Consider the following 11,279-nt stretch of genomic DNA (forward strand, 5'->3'; position numbering starts at 1 on the left):
GCGCGATGGGCCTCGAGGGCCCGGTTCGGGCCTCCCGGGCCGGCGGCGGGGGAAGTGGGCGCGGGCCACTTGGCGCTTCCTGATTGGCCGGAGGCGGCGGCGGGATTCGTCCGGCGGCGGCCGGACGTGTCCGGTGGCGGCGGGGCAATTTTTTTTAGGGTTAGAGACGAGGGGATCCGGAATTTGGAATGAGGGGTCTATATATAGGCATAGAGGGAGGTAGGAGAGTCCAAATGAGGTGCGGTTTTTGGCCACGCGATCGTGATTGAGCGCTCTAAATGATGGAGAGGGTTTTGGTGGTTTTGGGCCAAATTGGAGGGGTGTTGGGCTGCAACACACACGAGGCCTTTTCGGTCCCTCGGTTAACCGTTGGAGTATCAAACAAAGTCCAAATGGTACGATACTTGACAGGCGGTCTACCGTTACTAAACCAAGGTCGCTTGGCAAGTCTCGGTCCAATCCGGAAATGTTTAATCCCCACACACTAAAGAAAGGTAGAAATGACCACCGGAGAAGAACGAAGCGCCGGAATGCAAAACGGACAACGGGGAAAATGCTCGAATGCATGAGATGAACACGTATGCAAATGCAATGCACATGATGACATGATATGAGATGCATGACAACTACAACAACACACGGAGACAAAAACCCGAACCCGAGAAAATAAAATAACTTAAGGCCGGAAACGGCAAGAGTTGGAATACATATTGGGAAAGCCATATCCGGGGTGTTACACCTCCCCTTGGCTCCTTTATATACGGGGGCAGGGGGGCACCCTAGAACACACAAGTTGATCTTCGTGATCGTTCCTTAGTCGTGTGCGGTGCCCCCCTCCACCATATTCCACCTCGGTCATATTGTAGCGGTGCTTAGGCGAAGCCCTGCGACGGTTGAACATCAAGATCGTCACCACGCCGTCGTGCTAACGGAACTCCTCCCTGAAGCTTTGCTGGATCGGAGCCCGGGGAGCGTCATCGAGCTGAACGTGTGCCAAGAACTCGGAGGTGCCGGAGTAACGGTGCTTGGATCGGTTGGACCGGGAAGACGTATGACTACTTCCTCTATGTTGCGTCAATGCTTCCGCTTCAGTCTACGAGGGTACGTAGACAACACTCTCCCCTCTCGTTGCTATGCATCACCATGATCTTGCGTGTGCGTAGGAATTTTTTTGAAATTACTATGTTCCCCAACAGGTTATACCTGGCAATGGTGATCATTTTATGTCCTTACATTGTTGAAGGCATTGCTCGGATATGCTCGAACTGCTTCTTCAGGGTGAAAACCTATATTCTTGCCTTGTGTGGTTGGATTCGGTGACCACGACACTTGAGCGTCGATGCTTTCCTGAAGACGTTGCTATTGAAGAAACCTTATCGTCCATGCGGTGTCATGAGATGGTTGGTGCAGATATGCTCATTATTCAGTTTGTCAAACACAGAACTGGTCGCTTTGGGGTGTTTCTTTTTTCCTCACCTGCACATAGCTTTATTTCTTGTGCATGCGTGCGTGCGTTGGTGTTGGTTGTGTGCATTCTAACTATGCAGAGACCGGGTGTGTATTCATTGTGTTCGTATCATCTTAATGCTTCATTTTGAGCCAATAAAATCCATCCTTGGAAAAATGCATTTATGGTTTTAATCCTATATGTGGTTGTGTCCGTGAACTTAACAACATCTGTAGACATAATCAGCTCGAGCTTCTTAAATTATCCAAACTTCCCTAAGGCCTTGTTCGGTTCCACAGGGTTTGAAGGGGTTTGGAGCAGATTGGCAGGGATTAAATCCCCAGCAAGTCAAAATCCACATCAAACCCCTCCAATCCTCTTCAATCCCCTTGTGGTGGGGATTAACCGAACAAGGCCTAATGCATAATGGCTAATGAAGTGGTACAAAACTGAAGGAAGTGTGGGGGTAGGAATAGATTGATATCCAAAAACAATTGTGCAGATCTAGGAAGAAGACTTCAGGCGATCTAATAAGCCGGTTGGATTACCGTTGAAGATACAGTTTCACACATCAAGACTGATTTTTATTTCTTATCTAACTTTCACAATTGAGGATTAATTGTAAGCACTCCAACAAAAAGGGTTAGAAATAGTGGCGATGGGATGTGACATTGCCACAATATGTGAGTAGAAATTTCAAAATTGTCAGCATAGGTACTTTACTTTCTGTTGTGTAACAACCTGTGCAACGAGTGGCTTGATGTTGCCTGCTTTGACATGAAGGTGACGATGCTATGCACAACTAGTTCGGGCATCGACTCAGTGGCACAATTAGTATGAGTCTCAGGAACTTGTGTATTCTCGCAATGTCAAGCTTGACAGAAACAACCTCACTGAGAGTAGACACTGATTGATAGAAACAACCGCACTAGGGCCATCTTATAGCTCCTCTCATGTTTAGGGTATAGAGTATGCGTCAGACCAAATAACACAACTTTTGTTAAGGATTATTGAACACCAAAACAAAAGTGATCAGAAAGTGACAAAGAAATGGAAATCATATTATAGTTGCTAATTCAAAAGCCTATATTTGGTTTCCATTAGATTTAGTCATTTTTAGCAACTATTTATGCATATCTTTATTGAAAAGAGTTTCTCTCTTTTTAGATGCTCCATCTGTCTTGATTGTCATATAATTCAAAAGTTTATATTTGATTTCAATTAGATTTAGTCATTTGTAGCAATTATTTATTTGTGCATTTCTTCTAACAAGGTTCCGCAACAATGCAGGGGGCATTATCTAGTTAAGAAACATGGGGCCGCCAAGGGAGTGAAGAGATGGAGTAGCCCAGTGACGGTAGAAACAATTGGGGGCCTCATGGGATCGGGGCGGACAAGCAGAGCAGCGTCCGAGCCGATGTCATGTTCTTGCTAAAAATGACTATACACCTCTTTTTTTTTTGAGAAATCACCCCCATTTATTTAAGACTTAACATTTTGACATCAATGCAAATAATAGCAGGAGTGATTAAAAACCAAACATGACGTCCAACAGGGAGCCCGGTTTGGCGAAGCTGTGTGCTTCAAAGTTGGATTCCCTCCCGAGGGGCCCAAATAATTATCCTTCAAGTGATTTACCTCTACCACAAAATCAGTATTCAGTCGTCACCCAAACTCGATGAAGATTCAAATCTGCAACCAGTGCAAGGGCCTCGGAACACACGAACCAGCTGAAAAATATCGATTCAGTTGGTCTCGTTGGTTAAATTCATGGTTAAACTTAGATCTCGAAAAGCGTAGGCGTATTACATTGTGGAATGGAGGGAGTACTACCGGAGCCTGTATGGTGCTGACAGCAAACATGTATCGACTGACAAGAAGAGATAAGTTAGCGACCATGATGCACAGCATACGTTAATATCACAGGATGCGCATCTGTTCAACAACGCTAGATGCATAAGGATTACAGCACAGGTAATCCTGTTGTATGGAGTTGACGACCATGGTTACCAAGGCTACTTCAGTATGATTAATATAAATGGTTTAAAGAAAAACAAGTGTTGGGTTTCTTTTCCTATACATGTCAGTATATTTTGACAGCCAAGAGATGTCGCCCAAGCATTCTGCGCCTTCACAGCATCATTCAGAGTCACTGTAAATCACAATTAACCTTCACTTCTTCACCATGATTTCTACTGGAGCAAAGACTCCACCACTATCAGAATTCCAGATACTGCAATTCACCAGAGCAGCAAGATCATCTGTAGGAAATGAACAGATAGGACCACATTGTATTTCAGCATCTGCTGAAACTGTTCGAGTAAAGCAACGAGACCAGTGAAACATCCAGCTGAAGACAGCCATTTTACTACTGAATCCAAAAGAAAATATTTGTAACAAAGCCCCCCTTATAGATTAGGAATTATCATGTACATCACTTCTATTTTACATCACCAGCTTCAGTTGTACAGACTAACTGGCTATTGGGCAGCAGCAATGGAGCCTGCATGTAAACAAAACCTCTGTTTCAGTCTACGATTCGAAGGATCAGAAAATACCATGATTGCTTTGCGTTTACAGAATACGGAAACTGAGGAACCAATAGTATTATGGCCAGATGCCTTACAGGCTACTAACTAGCTCCACCTTCCATTCTGTGTGCGGTGGTCAGCTAAAGTTACTATTAAAATAATAACCATTTTATCCATTATATAGCTCAGTAAGTCACACAATGAAACCTTCAAACATATTCCCTTGGTCTAATCAATTTGCCAAATTCTGTCAAACAGGTTTGTAAAATCAGCAAAGATCTGTCATTTGCAACAACGCTATGATATTTTAGAAGGGACCCACTAATTACATAATCTAGATGAGAATTCATAGTTATCAATATACAGTCCTGAAGGCTGGCAAAACAGCCTATAGTGCATACTGGTGTATCCACCACCAATCTTGAAAGAACACGTTGAATAGTATTATAACATAAACCAACCACCGGCAAGTAGTGGTCAATTAATCATTTACTTTATTGTCACAGACTAGTCTACTTAGTTAGAATATGTAAAGGTGCGACTGGCAAAGAGGCCTTTGAAGCCCATAATGTAGAATACCGAATCTGTGCATTTGATAAGGCCAAGTGGAAACAAAATTGACAGTGGAGTGTACTGTATATCAACTTTAACAAAAGTGGGACAACTGAAAGGAAATTTATCTTGTGCATACAAGAGCGGGTCTACATATGAAAGGATGAAACAACGACACCAGGTAAGTAAACATCGCTTGAAAAAATGGGATGCATACCTCTAAAGAAGTTTTGAGCCTGAATTGTTCTGCGACTTGCCAGTGTTGGTGTAGCCCAACAATAGTCTAGAAAGAGGGTAGGGGCACCCAAAAAATCGAACAAGATTTCGCATTCCTCTCTCTCCATGAATATCAGTTGGTGAGCTTATATGGCTAAGATATGTATTTCCTTCATATATTAAGCTAAGTTGCTGGCACAGCAACACAGCTATACCCGCATTAACTGATAGACTGGCAAATGCAAGATATACCAGAATTATACCCCTTGCGGATAAGAAGAATGCAGAACTGGCCACGCTAGTAATGATCTCCATCAGTACTTTCTTAGAACCCATTTGACCATATGATGATACATTTGGAAACTCTAGAGAGGGCCATATATGATAACTTGCATAAATGGTCATAATAGCAGCATAACTGCAACTCGTGACCACAGAGATGAGAAAAATGACAAAAGCTTGGTGATTTGAAGCTCCCACGCAGTTCCCAATCTGCAGATGAACACAACAAAAAGGCAAATAAAACAAGACAAAACTAATTAGCAACAATTCACGATACAACAGAGTGCAAAATATATCAAGATATCATTCTGGTCAAATTTATCCAACTTACAAATGGGCAATGATGATCCATGTCTATCACACATGTTTTACAAGATCGGCAGTGATGTGCTCTTGGGGGTTTAGGTTTACTACAATATGTACAGAAAGTATAGTTCTCAAGATCATTTTTTCCAACCATGGGATAGCTTCCCCAACGTATGCCTGGTGGTGCACCAGCAGACTTGAAAGAGGCCAAACAATAACTTGCAATTGTAAATATAGATAAGAGAGCTGTGACTGTGCAGTGAAAGATGCCACAGAAGATGCTGATTGAGAAAACAACTGGATACACCGCCCAGACCCCGCCACCTGTGAAACAGCGAAAAGGAAACAAAATCAAACAGCAGTTCTATGGAACACTTCAAACATATTAGAACCATAACTTACATGAACAAACAGATAAGTCCTCATTTCAGAAAATGACAGTGAGAGATTTAGAACTTACATATAACGAAGAGCATGAAGAGGACGAGCACAATCACAAAGAACCCATCCCGGAAACGCCTCCAGTGAGAAAAGCATACGCTGTCAGGTTTTCTTGAAGTTTGGTTGCCTTGGGTGACTGCTCCACACCAGCCACACTTATAGACAGGTGAATAACTTGAAAAAACAAGCCGAAGACCGCAGCCCCAGCAAGTGGCTTCATGATCTTCCGGTATGGACGTGACACATTGTTCTACCTAAACGGAAGGAGGATGGTGATTAGAGCATTGCTGCAGGATAGATTAGCAAATTAAACTATTTCCGTCGCGTCATTCTTTGTGTTGCTAACCGCAGAGCGTAGGGTTGGCGAGTTATGAGCAGTCATTTAATCCACAGATCGTATAAATATCACTCTTTACAGAGTAACTTTGACAGAACTCAGAAACAATTATTGGTGGCCTTGGTAACACAGGAATGCAGTAATCCATACACACAATAAGTTGAGTTTCAAGGAATTTAGTTTATGTCGGTGAGCTATAATGCATTGGATTTTACATGTGTAAATAAATAGGCTTCCACTGATGGGTCTTGTCAAGAGACTAGTGCACTTGGTGCCTCAGTTCACAATCCAAGTAACAGAAACTGAAAAAACCGCCATAATCTCTCTTTTTTCGAAACGGATCGCCCTAATCCATTGAGGCTGATGGCGTAGGAGCAATTTTGAGATGAATTTCACCATACTTTACAGTTACTCCCTTTGTAGCAACCTGCTGCATATCTGAAGAACTATATATATATGAAGTAAGTTAGCCTACAGGTAAATACGCCCAAAATTTCCTGTCTACATCGACTCTTGAAGCGGTGACCTTAGTTACATGCAGCCTAGTGCGATCTCGAGCCAAATTGACAGCACCAAAGCCCGATTCTGCGGGAGCAAGAGCAATCTTGGTAGCCAAACCGTGAGCCTAATACTAGCAGGGAAAGAATCACAGCAGCACTGTTTGTTTCATGAGTTGCATAGAGCAGAGCAGATGACTTGTGCTGCTCTCCTCATAACTCTATCATCATGTACAAGATGAATTATAGTCGCATAGAGTGTACCACGGCTGTGTGGATGCATCTAGGAACACCATGTATCTCGACTGTAACTCTTATCAATTTGAAATAAAGCTCCTTTTTCATCGCAAAAAAAAAAATTGTGCTGCCCTGCTCATTGCTCGTGAGTTGTGTTTATCCCTACCATGTCGCTAAACGGAGCGGAAGGGGGCCGGGAGACGGGATGGGGGCCAAGCTTGGGCGACGGCCAGCGTGCGGGACGGTCCAACCGCGTACACGGGGGCGGGGGATAGGGTGCGGAAGCTCGAAACCGCTGGCGGCACCTACCGATTCGCGCGCGAGCGTGTTTGGGGAGAGAGGGGAGGGAAGAAGAAGGGGGGAGAAGTACCTCGAGGAGCGGCTCCTGCTGCTGCGGCTGCTCCCCCATCGCCGGAGCAGATCCGCCGGCGGCGGGGTCTGGGAGCGATGATGAGAGATCGGAGGCGGCCGGGAACTCGGATGAAGCTTGCGCCAGCGGAAGGGGGCGAGGAGGAAGAGGAGGAGCAACCGAGGCGCAAATCTCCGTCGCCAGCGGAGCGGAGCGGACGGACCTGGTGGTGGTGGAGTGGTTCCACGAGACCACGACTGGGCGACGAAGGATTCGAGGGAAGGAAGAGGAAAGCGAGGCGGCGAGAAAAAGTTAAAATATTACACGCCGCGTGACCAATGGTGGACGACGACAAGTCGGTCGGTCTAGGTGGTGCGGCGCGAACCGGTCCGGCCGGTTTGGTCCTATGACTAGGAGTTCGGCTGGTTTCAGTCTGAAAAGTTAGCTACATCCCACTTTTCTTCCGACAAGTATCTCTACTCCTAATGTCTCAGTTAACAGGTTGTGTTTCGGGTTTTATTTTCGTTCCACCTTATCCGGTCTTTTTTAATACTTCTTTGATACTTCCTCCCACCTCCCTCTCGCCCGAGACGGTTTATTTTCATACTCCCTCCCACCTCCCAGGTAGTTCCCTCCATGAAAAAAAATCGAACGAACGTTCGCTTCCACCCATCGATCGAAGGAAGTCCCACCTCTCCTCCCCTCGTCCCACCTATTCACCCACCGATTTTTCTCTCCCTTGTAACATACAAAACCAAAAAAACCCGTTAAACGTCTCTCTCCCCTTCCCCAAACCCTAGCCGCCGCATGTATCGAGGGAGTAGAGGAGGTAGAGGATGCCCACCATCTCCTCGTCCCGTGCATGCCGTCTCCTCGCCCCATGCCCGGCGGCGGCCTCCCTCCACTCCCATACCGCGGCGCACTCCTGACTGCGAACCGACACGTGTGTGACATGGGGAAGAGGAGGATGCACGCCGCCGGCCTCGCTGCACTCCAACGGCCTCCTCCCCACGCTCCGATCGGTGGCCTCCCTCCACCCCTTGTTGTCACGGTCCCCTGGCCTTCATCCACCCGCGGAGGACTCGTTAACCTCGGAATCTCTGCCGCCAATCTCAAAGCCGATCTCGCCGCCTTACCCTCCCTCCACGACGAGAACCCACAACCGAGCGACCACCAGCTCTCGCCCCGAGATCGCCAACAACTCCCACTTTCTATTCCACCTGAAGCCCCACACGTCCTGCAGCGCTCATGTGCCGTTCATCCTCCAGCCATCGACGCAGTGGAGTGGATCAACGTGGATGCCATAGTTGGACAGGTACAGTTTGGATCCGGGACTGCGGTTCCTCCATTGCCTTGTGCTGGCAGGTACAGTTTGCCCATTTTTATTCCCGTACTATTTAAGCTGCTGGAAGAAGGATGTTTGGTACAGTGAGTTTCAATTCTAGGATTACAAATCTAAAAATTCAATTCATAAGGATTCCTGTCAAACTCACAAGAACATGCATATAGATAGGAAGCAGCAAATTAGCCCGTACGTGGTCTAACTTGTACATGATGATTTATTGCAGATTCATGTCAAACAAAACGCATATCTGGTCTAACGTGTGTAACACATTTGCAGTCTATACAGATAAGAAGTAGCAAATTAGCTAATGTCAGGTACGAGACTGAATATTTATGTTTATTCAAAGTTTATTTACTCTTTCAGAACTGAGACATTGAGACCACAATTGCCGGTACCCATGGTCCTACCATGTTGGACTCGAAATTTGCATTCTCCTGTAGTTCGACAAGGACGTCGGCATATCCACCACCTATCTCAGTGTCCAGGTCACAGCCGAACACTATGAACTTGTACAACTTTATTTAGACTTTTATCTCTTGAGAACTGTGAATTTGTACACGATCTTACCCGTATGTATTATTGTTGTGGGTTCACGGAAGTACAGTTATACAGTTGATGATTGGTTCCCTTCTTTGTTGTCCTGCCTTACCATTGTACTGTTCCTGGCATTCATATTTTTAATTAATTATTATGCAGCCCCAGACATATATGACCTACTTCTGTCATGAAACAGCCTTATCTTGGACATTTAACATAGGTAAACTAATACAATTTAATTTGGTTGAGATGATGTAATCAGCCAGAGGAAGGGCGGGAGCTTGCAGAGAGTTTCTATTACGGCGTTGGTCACAATCTGGAAGTTCTTCATTTGGAGAAGCTAGGATGCAGACCCCTATGTTTTTTAATCGTTCCTGTTTATTCCTTGTGGTATTATCAATATTTTCTATATGAACTGAAGTTTTATATGATAACCTTGAGCCAAAAATTACTTTATAAGGTGTATACGAAGGAAAGGTCTGCACCTACACTTAATCAGAAGTCGGGTCTTAGACAAGTAATGTTTTTTTTTCCTGAATCAAGATTTCCTACTTGAACTGAAGTTCTATGTGATAACCTTTAAGACCCAAAAATTACTTTATAAAGTTTATATGAAAGAAAGGTTTGCACCTACATGTTATCAGAAGTTATGTCTTAGACAAGGTAATGTTCTTTTTTTCCTGATGAACTAGACAAGGTAATGTTTGAACTTGGAAGTGACCAAATCATTTGCTTTGGTAATGCAAGAGTGTAAACTAACTATTGCATATACATCTTAGCCCCGGATTTTCAATTTGTGCTTGCGTAATGTAGAAATTGTTTTCCATGGGGCATGGACTGAAGGTGAGAAAATATCATTCCTCTGGTGTTGTAGTAAATATATCTCTTCTTTAGAAAAGAAATTCCTTTGGATTTGGGAGCAGTATATGGTGAGTTTCTTTGATCGTCAGAGCCGATGCTTCCTTTGAGATAAATTTTAAGAGGTACTGCTTAAGTTCCATGTAGGGATTAGCTTCCGGAGAAGGCAATGTGCCATATCCCAATTAATGTGGTATAAAACATACTCCTTGGCGATACCAGGTCTGATTATTGTGTAGTAGCTCTGATAGGAATTCTCATCTCGACAAAGTTTAGAAGCATAGTTCTTGCAATATGATTACATCAAATTATATGAGAAAGCTTCATGAAAGAATACATCTTCAGTCATTTGACATGGTTCTTGTTGGGATTTTAGTGGTCAGTTTTACTTCGAGATATATCCATTTGCTAAAATGCCACATGAAGTAAGACAAAAAGGTACTTTTTGGATAATTTGATTTAGACATAGTATAAGCTGGACAAACGTGCATTACATATTGTATTACAACTGATCCTCTTGTCAGGATCGTATATCAAGTGCTAATACATCTGCACTGTAGCTAATGTATTGATTTTATCAAGTGCTAACATGAGGTTCTTTGAACTCCTCAGCTGGATGTGCAGAACATGTGGACGCGCAGAACACGTGGAAGATGGATATGCAGTTATTTTTGCTAAATCACCATCCACTTTCAACCTACTTGCCAATCACTCAAGGAAGCTATAATGTTGAGAGTATGGTGCTTCCCCTTCCCCTGCTACATGGTTTTTCAAGCCAAGAATTTTACTGTAAAGTTTAATGCTTTGTGTGTTATGGCGCTGCTAGAAGGAGGGCGCGAGAGGGCCGGCCAGGGACCTTTTGCCCACGGCCGGGCAAGAGGGAAGGGATTTCCTTCTTAATTCTTGCTTGATTAGATTGATACATCTCCTCTCTTTATATAGAGAGGTTTACTTGACTCCCAAGCAAGGCTTACTTGACCCCTAAGAAAGCGACTCTTATCTCTAATTAACCCTAAGACTAAATGGCCCATTAGGCCCATTACGTACTCTAACACTACACCCCACCTGGACATGCAGGTTGTCCTCAAGCTGCAGCCTAACCAACTTATAACCATGACTCAACGCAACACACCTAACACCTAAAAACAAGCCTTTTACATCTCGGCTTGTTTTATTATTCTCAACCTGAAATGGACTGGGACGCTTTATTTGGACCCCTTAACAAAAAGTGGACACCATCCGCACGTCGGACGTGCACGTGTACAGCCACCTGGATCCCATGGACACTATCTGGACAAAAGGAGTGCATCTGTAGGACCACCTGGAAGTGGTCGCAAGAGTGAC

General features: G+C 44.3%; 1 protein-coding gene across 1 annotated transcript; it reads right to left on the bottom strand.

The window, feature by feature from the left end:
- Nucleotides 1-3,331: 3,331 nt before the first annotated feature.
- Nucleotides 3,332-7,386, bottom strand: LOC119357083 (protein S-acyltransferase 11-like). The gene is made up of 5 exons (XM_037624068.1): nt 7,217-7,386; nt 5,795-6,029; nt 5,360-5,658; nt 4,748-5,238; nt 3,332-3,950 (listed from the first exon to the last, which is right to left on the bottom strand). The coding sequence occupies exons 1-4, from the start codon at nt 7,253-7,255 to the stop codon at nt 4,750-4,752; spliced, it is 1,062 nt and encodes a 353-aa protein (XP_037479965.1). The 5' UTR covers nt 7,256-7,386; the 3' UTR covers nt 3,332-3,950; nt 4,748-4,749.
- Between the last annotated feature and the right edge of the window lie 3,893 nt (nt 7,387-11,279).

This window comes from Triticum dicoccoides, chromosome 2A (assembly GCF_002162155.2).
Source record: "Triticum dicoccoides isolate Atlit2015 ecotype Zavitan chromosome 2A, WEW_v2.0, whole genome shotgun sequence".
NCBI classification, from domain to species: domain Eukaryota; kingdom Viridiplantae; phylum Streptophyta; class Magnoliopsida; order Poales; family Poaceae; genus Triticum; species Triticum dicoccoides.

What these genes read in the sequence shown, in the direction of transcription:
- LOC119357083 (XM_037624068.1), bottom strand. Translation starts at nt 7,255, where the DNA reads ATGGGGGAGCAGCCGCAGCAGCAGGAGCCGCTCCTCGAG. An exon ending in CTTCATGCTCTTCGTTATAT is followed by an intron (nt 5,659 to 5,794) that starts GTAAGTTCTAAA and finishes GCTGTTTCACAG; the next exon opens with GTGGCGGGGTCTGGGCGGTG. An exon ending in TGGATCATCATTGCCCATTT is followed by an intron (nt 5,239 to 5,359) that starts GTAAGTTGGATA and finishes GTTCATCTGCAG; the next exon opens with ATTGGGAACTGCGTGGGAGC.